This window comes from Salmo salar, chromosome 16, assembly GCF_965601325.2.
Source record: "Salmo salar chromosome 16, fSalSal1, whole genome shotgun sequence".
Lineage (NCBI taxonomy): Eukaryota > Metazoa > Chordata > Actinopteri > Salmoniformes > Salmonidae > Salmo > Salmo salar.
The window spans coordinates 72,735,135-72,759,652 of record NC_138306.1 but is presented as its reverse complement, the minus strand read 5'-3'; the positions used below and the strand labels follow the sequence as shown (position 1 = coordinate 72,759,652).

Genomic DNA, 24,518 nt, shown 5'->3' with positions numbered 1-24,518 from the left:
ATGGTCAGAAATCGGACTAGAGTTGTCGAAATAAAAACCGAGTAGGAGATATGGACCAAATAGCAACAAATCAGCAAAATACAGTGAATGTATTTGATTTGATGAATTCATGTTAGACTTGTAATGTAGAACCTCTTGCTCTGAACGTCACGTTTCCTTAACCTGTTTCAACCTCAATGTAATATAATTATTTAAGGCCTAATAGCCTAATACGTAGTTTCAGTCTCGAAGTGAAATAACTTGCCAATTAAATCACCTTTTATAATGTAAACCAACCTTACTTGTTGTTTCAATAAAATAGTAATTTTTTTCGTTGATTTGCTTATATATTCATTTAATTAAAAATATGCAGATTTTTATTTTTTTATTGTATAGGTCAGAATTTGAATTAATCTGGAGAAAAAAATCTAAATGTTTAAAGTCCTTATTATCCATTATCGTACTCATCTCTGGTTCCTCTTTGCCCACTAACCCCAGAGGGACTACTGGAGGGCTGAGAGGCGTGAGTAGAGAGAGGGAGGTGAGAGGGAGGGGGCGGTGTTAGACAATACCATTCCTCAAATATATTCCATCCCTACGTTTCTCAAGTAAGCCTTTATTAGTTGGGATCGTTTGGATCTTATCTCTCATAGAAGCCGCGCGCTGGACCCGAGAACGTTCGGAAAACACAGAAGTGGAAAGGAAGGGATTATCTTTCGGCTTTTCAATGCACTGACTATTGGCACACGGTGCACAAGGGCCTTTCTTATCACCGTCATCTCCATCAAGAAGAACGGACAAATATCTGCACTTTCAGCGAGATCTTATCGACACAACAATCTATTGTTTCCCAGCTGGGTGTTCACAAGGCACAAGATTTTTATCTTCAGAAATATTTATCACATAGTCGTTAACTATACTATCAACTATACTATCATCTTCCCAACGAAGTGATATACCACAACTTGAAATTAGATGGTTCTGAGATAAACAACATTGTATGTTTGATTCGACTGTTCAAAATCTCCAAAAGTAAACAGCGATTAATGTTATAAGGCTGTCAACAGTAGCCTATAATTCCTGTAATGAATTGGACTAAATAAGATGGTTTGTGAAAAAAAACGAAGGGAAGCACAGAGTTAATTTGGAGTTGGAGTTTACTCCAACAGCTATCAAGAATCATCAGACAGTTGTGTCTCTCAACTGTTTGTCAAGGTAAGTGTCCAATTAACGAGTAGGCCTAAGAAATAAGAAAAAATGTATACGAGGTATTGACCGTTTCTTTATTAGGTCTGTATTACATATTTACAACAAAGTACACAGCTCGTATTTTTCCACTGCATTGTTGATACAACAACATTTTGTGTGGCCGAATTCAATGTCCGGCAGATGTCAACAATTTTAGCCTTCTTTCAATGTTGTTCCATGCTGTCAAGTCATACCGCTCGAGCCAAGCAGATGTGTTCATCTCACTGTGACAGATGGACGACTTTGAATATGGAATATGTTAATTTGAATTGCATGATTTCTCTCAATATTTACCATAATTTGCTTTAATATTCTGAAAAACGCAATGTTTGCGGCAAAACAAATCATAAGAACTGACACATAAGTGAAAAGAAAATGGCCTATATTTAATATTTAATGCTCTATAACAAAAATCATTGTATAATAAATTATGCATTGGAAAAAATAGAAGTGCAAAAACCTATTACAATTTACAGTATTCCGATCACTGTCTGTTGCTTTTGCAATTTCCATTAAGACTATCACATTTCTAAGTCTTTGGCACTTGATCTTAAATGATCTATTTTATGATTATGGTCTGCCTATCATCTACCCTCTGTGACAGGTCATATCAAGACAGCGATGCAAAAACTACTCCCAATCATTATATTGAAGGAAAAAGTATTATTGTGTTCACAACATAATACTAAATGAATCAATAATATCTCTCTCTCTCCAGCTCTTTTTGGATACGAACTGAAAAACATATGAAAAGACTGAAAATGATGCTGAGTCCAGACCAAGCTGATTCCGACCTCGGATGGGGACAATCCGACGCAGAGTCGGTGCTCAACGACCTCAAGGTCGGGTGCCTGTCCGACGAACCGATGGAGGGGGAGGGGAAGACGAGGTCGCTGGCCCAACCGACCCTCAGCAGGGAGGAGAAGAGACGGAGGAGACGTGCGACGGCCAAGTACCGCTCGGCCCACGCCACGCGCGAGAGGATCCGCGTGGAAGCGTTCAATGTGGCCTTCGCTGAACTGAGAAAGTTGCTGCCAACCCTTCCCCCTGACAAGAAACTCTCCAAGATCGAGATCCTCAGACTTGCAATATGCTATATCTCCTATCTCAATCACGTTCTGGACGTCTAGTTGAAATTAGTGAGATACATTTTCAAATGGGAGAATTGGACAAGGAGAATGGAGGGACCAGAAAGAAATATGGGTGATATGTCACTTGTGAAATCGGGGATACATGAAAGTTGCCAGAAAGTACAAAAAAAGGGAGGGGGGGGGGGGAGAAGGAGTCTGCAGCCTACAGCCTACTTATCCATGATTTTGAAGAAATGCCTGTTTGGTATTGCGTTTTGGTGAGGCTGGGTAACCCAGATGAACGAAAGAATGGATGTAAACGGAATGATATAGCTGCTTTATAGACATAGCATAGTTGATGTTTCCATAAAGGAGAACAAGTTCAAATGCATTAATGCATTAGTGCCACTTATGACGCGTACAATTGTGACCTTCATCATTGTTATTTAAGTTGGTGGAATTATTTAAATGTGTTAATATTGAAGGTTCTCTTATTTATTTATGTTTATAATAGACTAACGTATTTTATATAAACGTCCATTGTTTGTATCATTGTATACATGTATATTTTAGGCTGTGATGTTGAACTTCGAAAATGATGTTGTTGCTCTTCAAATGGCACTTTCTGTTTTTGTATTATACGTTTTTTTTTTATTGAATTAGTACGTTAAGTGTAATATACTTTTATTCATGTCATGTCTATTGTCTATCAGGCAACGATAAGCACTTAATCATGTTGGGTTAAGTAAACTCATAAAACGTCAAACTTCGTTTAGTTCCCTTAAGTGTAAAGGGGAAGGAAGTGAATCAAAACTTAACAATACACTGAAAACGAATTAGCCTACTAAAGAAAAACATCCACACAATTTTAATTCGACTAACCGGATATAAAAAGCAAAAATATAATTGAATGACATCGTTTGTGTTGATATCACCTTACAATTCAGAGGCAAACCTCTTTTGCTGTGACCAAAAAATCATTTCAAAATAGTCTGATTTCTATTAACTGTTTTTATTTCCTTAAAAGCTAGAGGTGTTTATTTATATATCTGTCTCTGCTTTGTATCTCAAAAAACATAATAAGTAATTTTATAGCGAAGAAAAACATATCTTCTATCCAAAGATTTTTTGTCTCTTCAGGGTTGTGTACTTGTTGCTTTATGCAGATATTTTGTAGTAGAGTTATTGTGACAGCTGATTTTTAATGAACGCATTTTTTATATTTTCCGGTGGTGTTTTTTGATTAAAAAAGGGAAAGAAATACATGGTATTGAGGCTTTTCTGTTTTAATTGTAATTTTATTGAGACTAAAACTGAGAATAATTACTTGGGAATCTCCTTTCCAAAAATAGTCACACAACGTTGAAATTAGTCGGCCAGTTGCTCAGGGGAGAAAATCCCTTGCATAATGATTGGAGTAATATGAATGAAATGGACAGTGCAATGGCCTTGATAACAAAATATTTCAATATTTAAACAGCAGCTGTCGTCCTGGAGGAAAAGCACGATGGTAGCCTGGCCTATTACACTTCCGAAATGATCTTGATTGACAGGCCTCTATATCTTTCATCCCCCCCAAATTCGAATGATAGGCATATACAGTATTATTAAATGACGTCAGTGTGAGCCTATATCCCGCTGCTTTGAAACTGTTTACACACACACGATTTAGGCACTGGTCAAGCAAGCAAAGAGAGCATATAGCCTATATGTGTTTTTTTCTCGCTGTGCATGTATTCTGTGCTGCTCCTCGCTAGCTCCTGGCTGAAAGGCGCTCTCCCCAGAGAGGGGGCAGGTGTTACTCCAGACGAGCCAAGACAACCAAATTACTGGCCGTCTGGCACCTCCCGTGGGAAAGAGAGAGGGAGAGGGGATGGAGGAGAGATGGAAATTTATGAGCGAGCAAGCACATCCATGTAATACTGCCAAATATGAGCAAATATCCAAATCTTTGTATTTATTTCTGATGTACTGACATCAATTCTGCTAAGGCTTGTGGTCTAATAACGTAGGCCAATGCATTAGCTTAAGCTAGTGCAATTACATGATTTAGGTTAGATCAGGCGCAACATTTGCACATGGTGTTTTTGCGCTTAAATCGAATAATATTTAATAAACAAACGAATAAATGAATATACAAAAGTAAATAAATATCTGTGATATGAACATTAAATATGTATGTCAACAAACCCTAGGCGATTTGTTCGAGAATAATTCGTTGAGATGAGCGGGGGGATCTCTTCGGTCAATATTATTAACAGTGACGAGGGGAAAACGAATGGAGAATTTTGTGCAAGACAGTGGGCACCCTACATCATTTTGATGCTATATGATTTACTTGCATTATGAACACCTTTAAGATTATAGATGTTTTCTGCCTTCAGAAGATTATTCATTCACAATAAACTAAAGCAGAGAAATGACATGTAGGCCTAGCCCTTATTCATTACCCCAGTTCTATTACATTACATTAAACCAACCACTGGACGTTCTCTTCAGCCTTGTGAGGAACATGTCCAGACGCTTCCCAAATGCTCTGTCTAAACGCGAATACCACTGGCACGCTGTACAAGTTTCGGAAACATTTGGAACAAAACTTTTATATTGAGCGATAAATAATTTTCAAATACAAAATATACACTTACTGCATGCAGTTTAGGAAAGTTGCACCCGGCTGTATTTTCAAGAACACTGCCTCCAACCTAGACCACACTTCCACCCCTCCGATTTCTGCTTCAAATGTCTGCAATGGAGCATAAATGGGGCGGAAGTTTCCTACCTTGGCTGGGGGCTGTGCAACTTTCTAAACTGGGTGTTTGAAATATTCTTTCTCCCCGATGTGAAAGTGATGTATTGCAAGCGAGGATTATTACTGTTTCTCAACGTTAAAACAGAGCGTTGGGATTGGAGTTCACTGATCCAGCTGTGGTCCATACATTCAATTGAGAACTCATGGGTATACCCCCTTTGATTGGGTCATGTTCTGATTTATTGTTCACATTTATTGCATATTTTACAGAGTTCCAATACAGATGAAGTGTATTCCATAAGCATTTTCTTGTGAGATGGTAAGAACATTATCCTTTCTCCTCTCACTTGGGGTAACACTTCCTGGTTACATTTGTACCATGTGACCAGTGACCCCATAACCCCAATGTGAGCATGCCCCTAGTGTACAAAACAAGTAAAAAAAAAACATCCCTGTACAGACAACATATACACAACACATGAAATGAGCACATAGGAAGGCCAAAATGGCTCCTACACCACCATGGCAGACTCATTTATAACCTGCATAGGCTCATTCATGAATGGTTGGAGGCATCTCCAAATTGGTTTAGAGCAGGTGTGTCACGCGTACTGATGACCCATAAACCCTATGATCTCTCTCTCTCAGGGCATCTATGGAACCAAGGGAAAAGTCAAAGGGAAGATCTCAATTCCATACCTCCTAACGTCCTCTCTCATCTCCTTCTGGAAGACCTTCTCCTCCAATGGGTTTTGAGAAGGAGACGAGGAAAGAGAAAGGATGCCAGGAGTATGCGATTGAAATCTTCCCAAAGGCCCTTTACACGGGCAACGTGATGTAAAGCACCACGCTGTATACTGGGATCGTGGACCTTTGAGACACAGAAATAAAACAGCTTGGTCCCTTCCCATCATGCCTCACTTCCTCCTCCAACGTCTCCTCCTCTTCCTCCTCCTCCTCATCCACGTCCTTGTCACTATCCTCAGGTGGCTGCTGTAATAAGGGGTGGTGGGGCCTTGCTTTGTATCTCTTTATCTGGGGAGAAGTGAGGGAAATGGGTTTTTGTCATGTCCAAGGTCTCTCCTAGTCTTGTCATCAGAAAGGCTCTATACATGCAGAAAGATGTCCTTCGAATACAGTATGTCTGTCTGTCAGTCAGTCAGTCAAAGCTTCTTATACATTGGCCCTTTATCATTTCTCTAATTGCCTTCTCCTACATTTGACCTCATATAAACCAGCCATCCTTGGAATTACTAATTCAATTGCTGGTAGACTATTAAACAGTTACTTGAATGAATCCCTCTTGTTGTTTCTTTAGCAACATTAACATTCTCTAAATGGGATTTAATTAAACATACTGTGTTCAATTTGGCATGGCCCTGTACAATGGAGAGTATTTCATACTATACATGTTTTTGCCTGCCATAGTCTCCCAACAGAGATATTTCACATGGTGAATATATTCTCTTCTCCCCAGATAGTAAACCAACCAGCATCACTCTGGCCAACCTTAGCCTCAGACTTCTGTTCAAGCTTACTAAGTAGACAGTCCATCTGTACGGGCATTAACTGTAAGACCATTTGTGTTCCCTTCCCCATCCCAAAAGGTTCTGTTGCACCGCCATCGGCCCCCTTCAATTTATTCTTTACAAACTCATGAGAGGGGAGAAACCGACAGACAGGCAAACAGACAGCCTCGGCCCAAACTGCTGTAGGCAGTGAACAGACTGCGAGTGTGACCGGTGCATATGTGTTTGTGTGTGAGAAAGAGCCATATTGCTTCCACCTTTTCACCGTGGATTATGTAATGGCGGAGGCCTACAAGTGACCATATGTCAGGAAGTGTGCAGACGGCCTGGGATGACTATGACCATTATCAACATTCGGCCTTCCTCTCCCGTTCATCATTCAGGTAGACTCCCTTAAAGCCTGGAGTGGGACGACACACACATTCTTTCATTCTAAGGGGCTTGATAGCTTTGTGTGAATTTGCTAGGGACCAAAAAATATGACAACAAACAGCCATATGTTCCCTGTGTGAGGGATAGAGGAACAGCATTTGAGGGTTTGTACCGCTCTGTTTTTTTATCCTTTACCTTTTTTCTCTCCACTCTTGATATTATTATAATTATCAATGTTCAAGGCACCCCCCCCCCCCCCCCCCCCCATCCTCCACCTCCACTCCTGCTTCCTCCTCTACTCTTCTCCTCCTCCCCATCGGAGGTGTGTGTTGTGAAGTGTGTGTGTGGGTCCTTTAAGCAGCGAGCAGCACACAGCAGGACAAAGGCAGGTCCATGTGTTGAAATGCGACCCACGGGATGGGACGCATTATCCCTGCGCACTTCACCAGCAGGGTCCCAGGGCTCGAGCTGGCTCGTGGCCCTTTGTCTCCAAACAGATGGAAACGGGCAGAGAGGCGAAGAGGAGAGGAGGAGGAGAGACACGGGAAGAGATGAATGGAAACGGGGAGGGTGAAAAAAAGCGAGTCAGTCTGTTCTCATTAACTCTGGGTATTGAAGGCGTCGCGGCCCTCACAATGCGTCAGCAGCCCTGGATGGTCCCGCTCTCATTCAGACTCACGCTCCTACCATCTGTACAGTGGACATGTCATAAGGTGTGTGTGCAATGCATACATTATCCAATACTACACGTCCCAATCTGGCACGTTAATATGCCACGTTCATGAGCTTTGAATTTGTTTACGATTTGTTTTCCAATTGTTGTGTCTTTGATGTTTCCAGGTTTAAAAGGATTAACAATACTTTGATTATTTCTGACCACAAATAATGCTTTTTTAGTCCTGGTGGTGCATTTGAGGCCATCGAAATAGAAATGTGAAACGTTCAATCTAAAATAACATGGAGGACAGAAAAACTGGAGAGAAAAAAAACTCTGCGCGAAAAGCATAGACGTATCTCATTATAATTTTTCTTGCCCGCACACATGCCCAGACCAATAAAAAAGGAGCACAACCATTTTTCACATTTCGATGGTTCAGCAGGCAAACTAAATTCAAAATAAACAAATACAAATAATTTGTCACACACACTGAATGAAATTGCAGTGAGAATATCTCATTTAGGTAAAAGACGATTTGGAGAATCCAAGTCAGCCCAAATAACATTCTTGTTGATGTGTGTTCGTGTGTGTGTGTGTGTGTGTGTGGTCTCATAAGCTGCATCTCTTTTCACTTCGTCTTCATTTTACATGCTTTAATTTCTCTTTTTTTCTTTTTACCAAAATCCCTAAACTCATAAACTGTGTGTCTTCGGGGAGGGATCCATCCATCTTCCGGACACTAAATTTAATGATCTCATGGGCCCACCTTGCATGCTCAATAGAGACCATCTGCACGCGACGCTTACCTTCATGAATAAAAGCAAAACCTGATAGTGGATGCTGTGACTCACCACACGCGTGCCTAGTTAAATGCGAGAGCTTGTCTCGCACATCCATAGAACTGTCTAATCAGATTCACTGCTTTCACTCAAAATGATTGATTGGTGAGGGGACGGGTCTCTTTGTCAACTTATGCTGTCCTATTTAATGAAGTAATGGTTACTTGAGAACATCAAGAAAACGTTGTTTGCAAACTTGCAATGATAATAAATAGCCAATATAGCGTGTTATTGTTGCTGTTAGCCAGTGTTTCGAATTAGTTGAAGATGGTCTGTAGGATTTTTTTTTTTTAATTGCAAGATATGACACAAAATGGTTCACGTGTTGATTATCAAAGTATAAAACTGAAGTAAAAACATAAACTATTCAATTGTAAAGGTTGTGTTATTTATCTATCCTTGCCAACATAAAACAAAAACATTATCTCAAACCCCAATATATTTTAAAAACAAGAACATAAGGTGGTCTCAGTATCCCAATGGCAATTCACAAAAGCACAACCGCTTGTGCAGTGCTGCACATAATACCGTAATGAAACTGTACTACTCTTACATGGCCAGAGCGGGGCGCACTAACCTTAAAATCTGAGAAAACCAAATGCACAACTTAATGTTCTGTTATAATGAGGTGTCCAGGCTATTGACCAAACATGTCATATAGTATCAGGGATCGACCTTGACTAATGTGCGGCAGGTAGCCTTGGGGTTAAGAGCTTTGGTCCAATAACTGAAAGGTCGCTGGTTTAAATCCCAGAACCAACTAGGTGAAAAATCTGTCTGTACTCTTGAGCAAGGCACTTAACCCTAATTTCTCCTGTAAATTGCTCTGCATAAGACTGTCTGCTAAATGATGTAACTGTGTGATGAGTGAGTTGTAGGAGCATATTGGTCGTCTTATGCCTTTTTGTTTTCACCTCGTGTTTCTATCAATATACAGATAAATAACCTCGATGATCCACTTTTATCAACCTCGCCATTCATTGAACCTTAGAATAACATTATGTACTTGCTAGTAACTGATATTTATTTGGTCAGTTTAACCTCCTTTCCCCAGCCTCTGTGTTTGCATGGCCCTCAGTGAGGAGGGACAGAAAGGAAGGGTCAGGGGGTCATGTCCTGGTCATGACATTTATTCTCTGCTAAGGAGGTGGGGAGCTGAAGAGGCCAAAATACACATGCTGTCATCACATGATGTTATCTCCCTGCTCAGCAGCTTTGTTGCGTTAGATTTTATTTATATTTGTATTATAAATGAATAATACACTAAACCCGTTTGGAACAGTTCCTAGTATTTCCTGTTCCACGCATCTGGTTGGGGGAGAGGTGAAATAATTCAGAATCGATTGGTCTTCAGAGCAGACTCCTTGCCAATGAGGTGCTCTGAGGGTATTTAGCAGACTGACACATCATTTACATCATCTGACCTCGACTGGCATAGAAGCTCTGGAGGTCTGAGGGGAAAACCCCCCCCACATTGTTTACATTACACCTTTAAGAGCCAGAGCTAAGGCTTCACTGAGCTCATTGTTGTCTTTCACTGACTGGAACCAAGCACCCTGTGTAAGGTTCTGTATTTATTTTCTTAGTCAACCTTGTGTTCTGTTTCTTTGTGTTCTTGAACGTAGCCCTGTCTTTCATTTTTGTTCATTGATTTCACCTGTGTTAGTTACTCACCTGGTCTCATCAGCTCCTTATTTAATTCAGTTCATTCTGTTTGTGCCTTTGTGAGGTATTGTTCATTTTGACTCTAGCCTTTTCCTAGCTTGTTTGTGAGAACCTGTGTATGACCATTGCCTGCCTGTGACCATGATTCCTGCCTTCTGTGAAGGCAAAATAAACACGTTGCGCTCTGCGCGTGAATCTACAACTTTTTCTCCCTGAGTATTCATTACACCCTGCTATATCTCTCTAAGGTCCAATGGACTGCACTGCTAATCACTCATCTTGTCACGCCCTGACCTGACAGAGCCTTTTTATGTCTCTATTTAGGTTTGGTCAGGGTGTGATTTGGGTGGGCATTCTATGTCCGTGTTTCTATGTTTGGGATTTCTTTGTTTCGGGCGGGTATGGCTCTCAATCAGGAACAGCTGTATATCGTTGTTGCTGATTGGGAGTCATACTTAGGCAGCCTGTTTTTCCTTTGGGTTTTGTGGGTAGATGTTTTCTGTATAGCTACTTTGCCTTATGGAACTGTGTAGTCGTTGTTTTGTTTATTTTGTAAGTGTTCACTTTTCTTAAATATTAAAAAGATGAGCATTCATATTCCTGCTGCGTTTTGGTCCTGTGTTCACGACGACCGTTACAGATCTACCCACCATATGAGGACCAAACAGCGTGGGAACAAGGAGCAGAGGGTTCAGGATTCGTGGACTTGGGAGGAAATTCTGGACGGAAAGGGACCATGGAGACAAGCTGGGGAATATCGCTGCCCGAAAGAGGAACTGGAGGCAGCGAAAGCTGAGAGGCGGTGGTATGAGGCAAGGGGGCGCAGCAGGCACGAGAGGTAGCCCCAAAATATTTTGGGGAGGGGGCACACGAGAAGTTGGCCTGAGTCAGGAAGGAATTCTGAGCCAACTTCCCGTGCTTACAGGAGGCAGCGTGGTACTGGTCAGGCACCGAGTTATGCGGCAGAGCGCACGGTGTCCCCAGTACGCGTTGAGCGCCCGGTGCGCTACATCCCAACTCTTAACATCTGCCGGGCGAGAGTGGGGATCGAGCCAGGATGGGTTGTGCAGGCCGTGCGCTCCAGACCTCCAGTGCGTCTCCAGGACCCGGTCTATCCTGTGCCTGCGCCCAGAACCAGGCCTCCTGCATGTCTCCCCAGCCTGGTGAGTCCTGTGCCTGTGCCCAGAGCCAGGCTTCCTGCATGTCTCCCCAGCCTAGTGAGTCCTGTGCCTGCGCCCAGAGCCAGGCTTCCTGCATGTCTCCCCAGCCTGGTGAAGCCTGTGCCTGCTCCCAGAGCCAGGCCTCCTGCATGTCTCCCCAGCCTGGTGAGTCCTGTGCCTGCGCCCAGAGCCAGGCCTCCTGCATGTCTCCCCAGCCTGGTGAATCCTGTGCCTGCGCCCAGAGCCAGTCCGGAGCCACCAGAGCCGCCCGCTAGTCCGGAGCCGCCAGAGCCGCCCGCCAGTCCGGCGCAGCCAGAGTCGCCCGCCAGCCGGGCGCAGCCAGAGTCGCCCTCCAGTCCGGGGCCCGCTGCGAGGGTCCCCAGTCCGTGGTCGGCGGCAGGAGATCACGCTCTAGGGGAGCCATTTAAGTGGGTTGAGCGTCCCGCTCCAGAGCCTCCACCGCGAAGAAATGCACTGCCCACAACCACAAGGCTTTCCAGAGGGTGGTGCGGTCTGGACAACACAACACCGGGGGCAAACTACCTGCCCTACAGGACACCTACAGCACCCTATGTCCCAGGAAGGCCAAAAAGATCATTAAGGACAACATCCACCCGAGCCACTGCCTGTTCACCCCGCTATCATCCAGAAGGCAAGGTCAGTAGAGGTGCATCAAAGCGGGGACTGAGAGACTGAAAAATAGCTTCTAATCTCAAGGCCATCAGACTGTGAAACAGCCATCACTAGCACAGAGTGGCTGCTGACTACTTAGACTTGAAATCATTGGCCACTTTAATAAATGGAACACTAGCCACTTTAATAATGACACTTTAATGTTTACATATCTTGCATTACTCATCTCATATGTATATACTGTATTCTATACTATCTACAAACTAAATTGCACAACTAAGCCGCTCTGTCATTGCTCATCCATATATTTATATATTCTTATTCCATTCCTTTACTTAGATTTGTGCGTATCTGTTGTGGAATTGTTAGGTATTACTTGTTAGATATTGCTGCACTGTCGGAACTAGAAGCACAAGCATTTCGCTACACTCGCAATTAATATCTGCTAACCATGTGTATGTGACCAATAAAATTTGACTTGATTTGAATGTTCATATTCAGATGAATAAATTACAGTTAGACTAAGTGCATATGTGACTTATATGCAGTGGCGGTTCTAGCTTGTATGACTCCCTGGGCTAACCCCCCCCCCCCCCCCCCCCCCCCCCTTCAGCGCCCCCCACAAAAAAAGAACCATTCTGCACTAACTGTAATTTTTATTCAGACATTTGGAACAACACAAATAAATAATCATACCATTTAAAACTATATAAATATAAATATATATATATACAAAAATAAGACTCATAAATATCAAAAAGTAACAAAGACAAATAGAAGCATATTGCAGTATATAAATACAAATAAAAAAGAGAATTTAATTATTACACTATTACCCTATTGCTAACAAAAAAACACAAATAAAACTAAATTGCACAAATCGTATATCACACAAATACACAAATAGAATAACACACTTATAAAGAAGAGAACCTGATTATTACACTATTGCACTTTAAACAAGAAACACAAACTAAATTGCACAACTAATTGTATTACTAATTGCATTAGTACTGTACAAAGTTAGAGGTGCGCTATTTGCTAGATTCCCCCGCTCCCCCTACCTCAGGCTCCAGTGGGGAGACCTGAGGTCAACATGCCCCCACCCCATCTCATACTCCTGAGTGGGAGAGCTTCCCAGGCAGTAGCCTGTCTAGCTCACAAACTACAATCAGGACGCCCACTCCGACAAGGTTAATTGACCCACAGTCCCAAGCCGTGACATGAAATCATTGACGGGACGTGCAAATGAGCGATAGAAAACCGATCGCGAAAATGTCACCATTCGGAATATTTATTTATTATTTTTGTGCTGCCGCCCCATGCCCGGAAAGATGCCGCCAATGCCTACATCCGCCACTGCTTATAAGAATACGTTGCATTTAATGTGCAAAACATCCACCGGAGGCAGAATGTTGTTTTACTTTGCCTGGTTTTCATGGCACCAAACCCTAAGCTATTTGCACTCTCCTGTCGCTTGTCCCACTTCAGCCATTTGTGACATGTCCACCTAACAGAGCCGAGCTGTGGGTGTTCCTGACACTCACTGAAGGTTTGAAATGTGGATGTGAACTGGACTCTGACTCAGAAATGAATTGCAAACACCTGTAGCCCACTTGTCAGACAAGTAAAGAAGATTTTGCTAAGTCATTTGGTGCTGCGGTTTTATCCTATTTGACTATATTTGCATTGTACAGCTTTCTATAATCACTTGACAGTTCACAGCCATCACCATTCCCCCCTAGCGCACCATTGTCGCACTACACATTTTCCTTTCTCTCATCATGTAAGTGCTGCCCCCTGTACAACGGCTTGAACCCGGGCTGGTTCCTGACTGTACGGTGTGATTGAAGGGAGAAATATGCCATTTCCATTTCTGGATGAGATCTCTTCTTGGAATGGTTTACCTCCAGTGAAGGTGAGTAGCCGTGCGCGAAACAGTCCGAATTCCAATGTCTGCATCCCACGTTCGCTGTATTTTATGAGTGCGATTGATCCCGATGTAAATTGGGAGTTTGGTTGGCTTGTTCCTGCTTGATGTAAGCTACACTACTAATTATTTTTCTTCGGTGGAAATTTGTGTATATATATATATATATATATTTTTTTTGTTTTTTACAGGTAGGCAGGCCTACATTGTATTACAACAGTACAACCTACGAGTAACCGTTTGTGTGTTTTCTAATACGCTACACGAGCTGTAGGCTACATGTGGAGAGAAAATGTGACTTAGAATTCCCTCAATCTAAAAGACTGCAGTCAGCCAACGTAAGGTGTAAAGTTAACCCTGGGAAGTCATGTAAAGCAGGAGTTAATGTTTTATAAAGCGTTACACACAGAATGACAACAATCGCGTGTTTTTCAATAATAACATAACTCAAAAGTCTCAAACAAATGTTCAGACTTAACTTTGAACCACTTTCTGCACACGGTTGACCGAATTCGTTTGTAGTTCCGTCTGGTTATCTTGTTACCATCAGCGACAGCGGTGCGCCTCCAGAAACAATGTGGCACAATGGTTCATTGATATCGTTCACGCTCGTGCCGACAGTTTCATTTCATAAACAGTTCTCCTTAAACATTAGCTTGCTCTTTTAAAGTGTTTGTGAATATTTTGGTTATTGAACCAACTGTCTGGGCAGGGCTCAGGAGGCCTTGCAGAGACCAGGGAGTTTCCTATGGAAGTCTGCCATTCGGGTTACAGGTAGGATCGGGCAGAGAAACAGCTGGATAGCTCTACTACAGTCTGATTATGCTGTTGTATGAAAATGACAGTCCAATCCGAAAACTAGCACTTTGCATTTGTTAGAGTACGGAATAAATTGGTAGAATTCACATGATTTGCCTTCACCACATGCTTGGTGTTAACCAGGCTGTAGTATAGGTTTAACAATGTAATGTAAAGTTCTACCTGAACCTTATGGACTGTCAGTGTTTTGTATTCTGAATGTAGTCTGGCCATTTTAAGAACTTCTCACCAGTGAGGTAGGATTTTGTTGAAACGTTGTTCAAGACAATGTTGTTCAAATGAATAGATTCATACTAATCCAACATTTCATTTGGGCGTTCTAAACTATGCGGAACTTGGAATATGTTGCGTAGTGGTGTCATTGAGTGTCACCCAGACCTGAAAATCCCCAAACATACAATAGACCGGTATGGTAATTCAGCTGGACAGACCGTGACAGACCACAGTAGATGGTATACCTCTGTGTTGAATAAACAAACCCAAACCAACACATTTACTTAGTGTTTAATAATTTGCAGACTGTGTGAATAAGATGTAGCTAACCTACCTAAATTCTCTAGCTGTTCAGATGGAATTGACTCCAATATACAGCTCTATTGAAACTGCACGGCTATGAGCGTTGTACAGACCAGCAGTCTCGACTCCCCCACCCCTTAGTTGCAGTAAGAACCAGGATGGTTGGTTGGTGGTAGTGCTTAGGAAACGCTGAACAATGAAACTCCCTTTGTGTTGTAAAACGTGACTGACTTGTCTCAGACGAGGATACACTCACTTGTGAAGATGGATATGTCTTCCTGTCTGACCATGAATAATTCACTTATCCATTATCGTATCTTTCATCTGTACACCGAGCCTACCGTCAGAGAAGTGTGATCTATAGGTCGTTTCCTTGTGGGATTTGAACGTGTCATCCTCCTGCAGCTCTCTCCGTTCTGGTTGGCTAAATGGTTTCTGTTTGGGCATCTCTTCACGTCGGCAAAGGGAATATTTGAAAGCTGAGGACATGATAACTGTCATAAGCTCCTCGTGTGAGTGATGGCCAACATGAATGGGGAGGGATACTGCCCCTGTGAGAGCTTTAGGTGCAGTATTGTGGACATCTTTTGCCATAATCTTAGATAATGTGCAACATACAAAGTACATAAAACAGAAAGAAGGGGGTTCATCATCTTGTCTTATTTTAATCCATTAATCCAATATGTTTGGAAGCCAAAGTGCTGCAACATTACAGTAACAGGCTACACCTTGGAAGCTAGGTATTTTATTACAGTTCTTCCTCCCTGTTTTCGAGTTTATCATTTTAAATATGGAAATCACAGCTTAATTATTATGCTCCTCATGCACTATGAGAGCTGTCTCTCTTGGCTCTAAGGCTGTGTTTAGACAGGCAGCCCAATTAGGATATTTTTTTCGAGACTAATTGGTATTTTGACCAATCGCATCAGTTCGTTTCACATCAGATCTTTTTCAGAGCTGGTCTGATTGGTCGAAAGACTAATTAGTGAAAAAAAAGATCAGAATAGAGCAGCATGTCTAAACTCCGCCTTAATAACCTGTGGTGACTGCCTCGCTTGTGAGTCCCAAATGGCACCCTCTTCCCTTTATAGTGCAATACTTTTGACCAGAGCACATAGGATGCTATATTCCCTATACAGCCCACTACGTTTGACCAGAGCCGTATGTGTCCTGGTCAAAGGTAGTGCACTATAAAGGGAGTAGGGTTCCATTTGGGCCTCTGTTTCTCTGCATCTCTGACACTAATGAATGGCCGGGGGAGAGGGTGACATTCTGGAATGTTGATATAATTAATGGGTTCATTTGCTCCATGGACAGCATCTCAATCACCATGTGATTTAGTCGCAGACTCGTGTTTCTTCCCTCGGTCGACTCCCCTCCTCCGGCGTCTCAGAAGAATCATGTTACCTTTTAACTGAATAAGTTGTCATCTCTTCCTTGTTCAGCTTGTCTTTCATTACGTTTGTATTAGCTTGTAGTTAATAGAGTCCAAGTAGATTTTTACAGTGAGAAGTATGATGGGGGATGTGTGTATGTACGGGTATGCATATGTACATGCATACTCAATATTGTTTCATGTGAAAAAAACAGGACAGGAAGGGACTTGCCCTCGTTCGGAGCTGCTTGGACAAATGTCAGTGTTGCCCTTTTGTCCTCCAGTGATTTGAACGCTCCTCTCTTTGTCTCAGCTGAAGGTCTTAGTTCCTCACATCCGCACCACCACAACAGAGCTGTTTGCCTCTGATACATATGGCCTAGCTGGAATACCAGGCCAGTGCAACGACTGTTCAATTCACTCTGTCAGAGGAGATGGTTTAGAGACTATCTTTGGCTAATGAAGGTCAGACATATCATTGGCTGGTAATGATGATGAGCTTTTAATAGGCCCTTTGTTTATGTTGTGGTGAGGTATGGGAGGGGCTCTGTCGGGCACACAGCACAGCTGTACTTCCTGGTCACAGGCTAGCACAGGAGACGGCTTCAGTCAGGGCTCCCCTTTGTTCCTGAATACCTGCCCCGGTTGGCAGAGCCTTGTGCTTAGACACGGTCACTAGAGAGAATTAAGCTATCTTTTTGGGAAAGTACAGTAGCCTAGTTTCTCTTCCCCAGTCTGGGAGAGAGTCCTATCTCCTATTAAAGGCTGTGAGCAGTGAAGGATCTGTAAATTAGGCTATCATATACAGTGGGATTAGATTACCGTCTTTGGAGCCGGAAGCTTGGTTGGAATTACAAGACCAATCAGTGGACTCACTGTCGCTGTGGAAACCATGAATGAACAAACTACCTTTTACCGTAAGGATGAAAAAGGCAATAAAAATGTTAGTTTTTTTTCCACAAAGAATGAGCTACAGGACCTCATCGTTCCTGCGTTGGTCTGTTGTCGTTTTGTTTGCTCTGTTATCACCAGACCATTACTACAGCCTGCTCTGGAGGAGGAAGGATGTGCTGTGGGGTGGGTGGGGGGTCTTGAGGGTCTGTCTGGGTTTGGATTTGGTTAGCAGGCTCTTGATGCGGCTTTGTTAATGATCTTGCTTGTTCGATGGTTTTCTTGTTTCTTTGCTTTGATGGTGTGCTGCCGCATATTTGTCATCTTATGCGTTTCACTCGAGGGTATTTACACTCCCGCAGTTCCTCAAGCATGAATCCCAGAGTCACACGTGTGTGTGTGTGTGTGTTTGTTTCTACTCTGCAGATCAGTCCCCATGCCTCTCTCTCCGGCTCTCTGAAGGTGTGGTCCTTCATAGTGAGAGGATGTTTATTCAGTGTAAAGGGGAAGAGAGCGGCTGAATGGAGGAAGATTAACAAGGAGGCTCTCATTGGCAGGCAAACGCCAGCTTGTCCCGCCATAGACCAAATCAGAGGCAGGCAAACGCTGCTGGCTTCGGCTGCTGTGGATAACCTGACGGCTTCCCTAAGTAGTATGGGGGGGGGGGGGGGGGGGCACAGCGGCTTCAGCTTTAGTGCTGCACGGCCACTGGCACCACTCTAAGTAAAGACCAGGGACCAGATTGGTGTTTCCCTCATAGATCTGTTGAAGACAGCCCTCAAAGCTGCCTTCAGTCACCAGCATCTTCAATTGAAACCCATTTCGGCCAAATTCGTTGACATCAAGCAGCTTAGCTGGGTTGTTGGGCAGGTGGTGACTGGCAAGGTGTTTGTGGTATTCTCTCTCTGACCCCCATCCTGACAGGGACCTCAACCCCATCTATTTAACCCTGTTAATCCCTTTCATCCCTCATTCTTAAAAGGATTAGTACGGGAGATAGAAATGCCTCTGTGATGCTCTCTGCAGAACCAGCCTTATTTACTCTGGCCTCTGTCTGGCCTCTGTCTGGCCTCTGTCTGGCCTCTGTCTGGCCTCTGTCTGGCCTCTGTCTGGGCTCTGTCTGGGCTCTGTCTGGGCTCTGTCTGGGCTCTGTCTGGGCTCCTGTGCTGGGCTCTGTCTGGGCTCTGTCTGGGCTCTGTCTGGGCTCTGTCTGTGCTCCTGTAGCAGTACCCTGCCTTTCCAGCCCTGGCTGGAGCCTGTCTACCTAGTCCTGTCTGTAGCCTGCCTCAACCGGCCAGAGCGCCCCTCCTGCCTTATCCTAGCCACAGAGTCTGTAGCCTAGCCTTATCCTAGCCACAGAGTCTGTAGCCTAGCCTTACCCTGGCCAGAGAGTCTGTAGCCTAGCCTTACCCTGGCCAGAGAGTCTGTAGCCTAGCCTTACCCTGGCCAGAGAGTCTGTAGCCTAGCCTTACCCTGGCCAGAGTGTCTGTAGCCTAGCCTTACCCTGGCCAGAGTGTCTGTAGCCTAGCCTTACCCTGGCCAGAGTGTCTGTAGCCTTGCAATATCCTGGCCAGAGTGTCTCTTGTCTGTCTGTAGCCCTGCCATACTCTGGCCAGAGTGTCTGTTGTCTGTCTGTAGCCCTGCCTTACTCTGGCCAGAGTGTCTGTAGCCCTGCCTTACTCTGGCCAGAGTGTCTGTAGCCCTGCCTTACTCTGGCCAGAGTGTCTGTAGCCCTGCCTTACTCTGGCCAGAGTGTCTGTAGCCCTACCTTACGCTGGCCAGAGTGTCTGTAGCCCTACCTTACGCTGGCCAGAGTGTCTGTAGCCCTACCTTACGCTGGCCAGAGTGTCTGTAGCCCTACCTTACTCTGGCCAGAGTGTCTGTAGCCCTTCCTTACTCTGGCCAGAGTGTCTGTAGCCTTGCATTATCCTGGCCAGAGTCTGGATTGTCCTGCCTGGTCTTTTGACCAATCACATCAAATATTTCAGTGCTGATCTGATTGGTCAATTAGTGAAAAAAAGATCAGAATTGTGCTACCTGTCTAAAAGCAGCCTTTCTGTCTGTCTTACACCAGAGCTATTTTGCTTGCCTAACTGGCACATTGACTGAGCTGGCAGCTGGCTCTTCAGTAGAATAAAAACGGCTTTAGAGAGGTTTGTCATCATGTTGTTCAGTATTCCCTCTGATGATTCAGACGTTTAAAAGCGTGTCAGCAAGAGTGCTGTCAAAATATCCAGACTTTGTTTGATAGAACTAGCTTTCTCAATCCCCATGTGCAAACATTCAGACACACACACACACACACACACACGCACACACACTATATGGGTCACTGTTTACATTCACCCCAACTAGTTTCTAGTATTTCTCTAGTTTTCCCTTCTAAGTGGCAGATAAGATGGCACGGGGCAGTATCTTGGATGAGCAATTATTTTCAGTGAAACGACTGGAACAAATGTGGTTATGAAAGCAGCAGGATGAAAACAGAGGGAGTGCCCCAAGGGAGAGTTCGAGCCCCGCTCTACTTCCCATGGCTTCCGTTATGACTGTTGCGGTAGTTAATCAACATGTTTAATGTGTGCAGAAGTGCGCTTTGCTTGTGTAACCGGCTAGCTAGTTAGCGGCGTGCGCGCTAATAGCGTTTCAATCGGTGACGTCACTAGCTCTGAGACCTTGAAGTAGTTGTTTCCCTTGCTCTTCAAGGGCCGTGGCTTTTGTGGAGCCATAGGTAACGATGCTTCTTGGGAGGCAGTTGTTGATGTGTGCAGAGGTTCCCTGGTTCGAGCCCAGGTAGGGGCGAGGAGAGGGACGTAAGCAAAACTGTTACACTTGTGATATTCCAAAAGTGTTTGAAACTGCTGTCCAAACACATCAGGACAGCAGGATGTGACTGTGGAGGAGACTGAGAGTGGTGACTGTAGCCCTCTGGTTAATTTCACAACAGATCTGGGTCAGTTAGAGTGGATTTCCTCTGCTGCAAGGGGTCATGGGAGCTGGCATGCTTTAAGTGTACAGCCTAGTGAGTGTGCTCGTTTCTGGGATATGTTTGTAAATTAAACAATGTTCACTTTAACCTCTCTCCTTCAGCTCCTTGTTTACATTGAAGATTTCACTAGGGATTTTGGCCCAATACAGGCAGCTGTATACCACAGGAGGCTGCTGAGAGGAGGACGGCTCATTATAATGTCCGGAATGGAGCAAATAGAATGGCATCAAACACCTGGAAACCATGTTTTTGATACGATTGCACTGATTCCGCTCCAATCGTTACCACCAGCCTGTCCGCCCCAATTAAGGAGCCACCAGCCTCCTGTGCTGTATACATTATTTATCACCTGTGTTACAATACAATATATGTTATCACTTTGTCAACGCTCCTTTCTGAAATGCTACATTTTCATTGAATTCTTCTTTAAATGTGATTGGATGGTTCTAGGTCAAAATCGAATCCTTAGTGTTATACGATGAATGACGTTGGCGTTGTTGAGAAATGTACATTGCAAGCTTGGTTTATCAGTTCTTCTGCCTTATTATTGCATTGATGAGTGTGAGTTTATGTAACATGCTCCATTCACCTTCCGGTCCTGTTACCTCCAGCTGTTAGAGGCTCGCTGTCTGGATGAGGCCCCATTTCTGATGCCACAGAGAACCGACCCCCTCACCTCCTTATATGCCTCAGCCTTGATGGTTTGTGTGTGTGTGTGTGTGTGTGTGTGTGTGTGTGTGTGTGTGTGTGTGTGTGTGTGTGTGTGTGTGTGTGTGTGTGTGTGTGTGTGTGTGTGTGTGTGTGTGTGTGTGTGTGTGTGTGTGTGTGTGTGTGTGTGTGTGTGTGTGTGTGCGCAAGCGCGCGCGCCTTTCCCCAGCTCTCCCTGCCCTGAAGGCGCGTACGCCACAGCTCACATGGCTCTCTCTGTTTCCCCATGCATTGTTGCTCAGCCATGTGCCTAATCGTAATCACGTTATTTCACTACGTCTGTTTCTGCTCTTTTCTCTTCACTCTGTTCTTTCTTTTATCTTTGGTCATTCAAGAACAACTGTTAAATCATATCCTCCTGTATATGTAGTCAAATCAAGGGCACCCAATAAACGCTGTTATCCGACCTGCGTCTCCTAGTGGATGCTGTAAAGTCTTTAGCCAGGTCTAGGAGAAGAACTAATGGTATGGAATTAGTGGGGAGTTTCAAAAAAAATTCTGCCTTTTGATATTGAAATCCGCTTGATGTTTAAGTTTCGGTCCTCCTCTGCATCCACACAGCCTTTAGTATTTTTTTCTGGGAGATTGATCCTCTTGGGAAAGAATGTTTCCAAGATTAGAGACTAAAACACAGAATATAGGCCTAAAGCTAAATTAGATATTTTACGGTATCTGTTTGTGTGTTGTTGGCTAGTTGTCTCAATTCCCCCTCTGAGAGCTTCTTGGTTTAATAATGTGATAACCAAACACTGTTTTACCTGGAGCACTTTGTCTGTGTGATGATGTCACGCTAGTGGAATTCTGGAAGAGAGGAGAGGCAGCCTCCCTGCTGGAGCTGGTCACTGCCAGGTTTTCCTCTGGAGATGGCTCTCATTGATAAGGCTGGGGCTGAGTGGGGGGGGGGGGGGGGGTGAGACCGGGGTAAGCGAGGGAAGTGGGTTTTTTGCTCTGCATCCGACCATTGTTTCGTTGAAGCTCTAGATGTAGACCTACATGCTCTGCACAACATTCCAATTCAATCTCTCTTCTCATAGGCCAGTCTGTCTGTGGAAAGGTTTATTCGTTGAGGGAGGGATTCATAGCTAGGTCTGCTGCTGTTCTGTTGTTTGTGGCTGTGCTTAGTGCTTACACTCTCTGTGAACTACTGTAGGTTTGAGTTGTCGAGGTTAGAAGAGCCTTTCACAATTTACCTTTTTATATTAGAATCAACAGAAAATAGTCCAATGGTTTCAAGTCTCTCCTGTGTCAAGCTTAAATTGGTGTGTGTGTGTGTGCGATTCCTCCCACACAATCTTCATTAAAATAATGATTTCCCCAGCCTGCCTAATGGGAATGTCGAAAATGCTGCTTCAGTGAAGCTGTTGTGTTTTTCTCGTATTTATCTCCTGGAATGTTAATTCCAGAGAAAAAGGCAAAGTGGAAGCTATGTGCAGAGATCCCAGCTATCCAGAGCAATCTGCAACACACATCCATGCCTTTCAGTATCAACTGGGCTATAGTAGATCACCACTTCAACCCAGAACTCTGTCCATCTGTCTGTCCTCTGACCAGACCTGGCTGTCTCTCTCTGTCTCCTCCCCAGGTTGATGTTTCCTAGTCGGGAATCCCCAGGGTTGCTTTCAAGATTGACCCCCGACAGCTTGCGGCCTCTGTCAATCTCCTGAGCAAGCTCCGCCTCCCACCGGACAAGACTGCCCACAAGCTCCCGCTGCGTCTGCCTGCGGTAAAGCCCAGCAACCTCCGCGAGGCCCTTGGCCAATCGCCTGGGAGGAAGGACCTCGTCGCCATGGACACGGAGTCCACCTACTCAGGGTACTCGTACTACTCTGGTCGCTCCCGGGGATCCCACAGACATGGGTAAGAGGAAGTTATTCACGTTCATACCCTCTCTAGTTTTGAAGGATAGACGGTCACGACACCTCGAATAAATTGCTCTCTCTTCCTCGCCTCCCTTTCTACCCTGTTCTCTCTGTTTCCTCTCTTTCTCTCCCTCATTCCACTCTGTCTCTATCCCCTCTTTCCCCTCCCTCCATCTGTCCACCACAGGGCAGTGTGGGGTTATTTGTCTGTCATTAGTGGAATAGCAGTGTCTGACAGGCTCAGGAAGGGAGAGGGGGACAGGTGCTGAAGAGGCCTGACTGATGGTTCAGCGGATACGGAGGGCCACAAGCAAGGGGCTCCTGTTCCACACAGCCCCTCCTTTATCCAGCCAGCACATCCCTCTCTCTCTCTCTCTCTCTCTCTCTCTCTCTCTCTGGGACCAGTTACCCAGGGTGAAAGGATCCCTCTACAGCTGAATCTGGTGGGACCCCCTGAAACCTCTGGTGTGCTTTCTATCTCTCTCTTTTCCTTTCTCTCTATGCTCTCTCGTCTCTCACGCGTCAGACCCCACTCGGCTCCAGTCAGTCACCGATCCCTCGCTCGCAAGCCCCAGACGTGTTGAAAAGTCAGCAGCTGCCCTCCCTCGTTAATCTCCACTTGACCTCCTCCCTCGCTCCCTCTCTCCAGTGATGTCACCACCACTCTCATGGGATAGATGTGGGCAGGCGTATCACTGGATGGAGAGGCCTCTCCGCTCCCCTGCCCCAGCTCTCCTCTCACATTCTCCCGGGGGGAAATTTGACCGTGAAGTCTGAAGCTAGGCAACGAAAACTGGGGACACTTTTGTAAATGAAAGTGGGGTTGGAGGTGGGGGAGGGGAACTCACTTTCCCACCCAATCACCTCTCTTCCTCTGGAAAGAGTGACTGTGTCCTAAAGATCACCCTATTCCCTATATAGTGCACTGTTTCTGGCCAGGGCCCGCAGGGCTCTGGTCAAAAGTAGAGCACTATGTAAGGAATAGTGTGCCGTTTGGGATGCAGGAAGTGAGTGGCGGTACATGGCCTCCTTGCCAAAGTCCTTTCCACTCGCTCCTCTCTCTCCTCCCCCACTATGCTAAGGCCACTGGCTGGCCTCTAATTCAATAGACAAAAGAGAAACGCTTGGCTTTGAAAACCCCTGTCTCATCTGAAGTATAATCTTTTACTCCGACGGGTGCCATGCATGAAGAGGCTTTGGATTGCCATTGTGTAATTACATCTGTGCCAGACGTTGACGGGAACACACACACACAAGCAGACATGTAAAAAGCTGTGTGCCTCTCTGAGATCCCGTGTCTGGCCTTGGTACACAACTAAAGCTAAAAAGATGCCAGAGAATGAACTTGGATGGTCCACAGCAGGAGACGGATTTCCAAGATATTACCATGGCTCAAGCTCCGTGATCCTATACTGTGTCAAACGTCTCTCCCACTGACTCCGGATCGCTGCCTCATGTTGCCGTTTTTGCGGTGTTGTCTCTAGCGCGAACCCAGTCAGTCCCCATTGTAAGCCAGTGTGCCTCTGTAGACA

At 44.5% G+C, this 24,518-nt stretch overlaps 2 protein-coding genes across 5 annotated transcripts in view; both read left to right on the top strand.

Moving 5' to 3' along the window:
- Window positions 1–564: 564 nt before the first annotated feature.
- On the top strand, window positions 565–3,560 carry LOC106574539 (helix-loop-helix protein 2-like). The gene is made up of 2 exons (XM_014150491.3): window positions 565–1,194; window positions 1,946–3,560. The coding sequence occupies exon 2, from the start codon at window positions 1,974–1,976 to the stop codon at window positions 2,355–2,357; it is 384 nt and encodes a 127-aa protein (XP_014005966.1). The 5' UTR covers window positions 565–1,194; window positions 1,946–1,973; the 3' UTR covers window positions 2,358–3,560.
- Window positions 3,561–13,361: 9,801 nt separating this feature from the next.
- LOC106574540 (vang-like protein 1) overlaps window positions 13,362–24,518 on the top strand; it is a 41,519-nt gene continuing 30,362 nt past the window's right edge. The window contains exons 1-2 of one of the 4 annotated variants that reach the window (XM_014150494.3): window positions 13,362–13,820; window positions 22,710–22,984. In XM_014150494.3, the coding sequence (XP_014005969.3) occupies window positions 22,914–22,984 (71 nt within the window). In that variant the 5' untranslated portion in view covers window positions 13,362–13,820; window positions 22,710–22,913. Of the gene's footprint in view, window positions 13,821–14,376; window positions 14,607–17,184; window positions 17,460–22,709; window positions 22,985–24,518 lie in introns of those variants that run through there. The other 3 variants (XM_014150492.3, XM_014150493.3, XM_045697670.2) reach the window with 3 other exon arrangements.

Excerpts from the sequence above, each read along its gene's own strand:
- LOC106574539 (XM_014150491.3), top strand. The coding sequence starts at position 1,974 with ATGAAAAGACTGAAAATGATGCTGAGTCCAGACCAAGCTGATTCCGAC.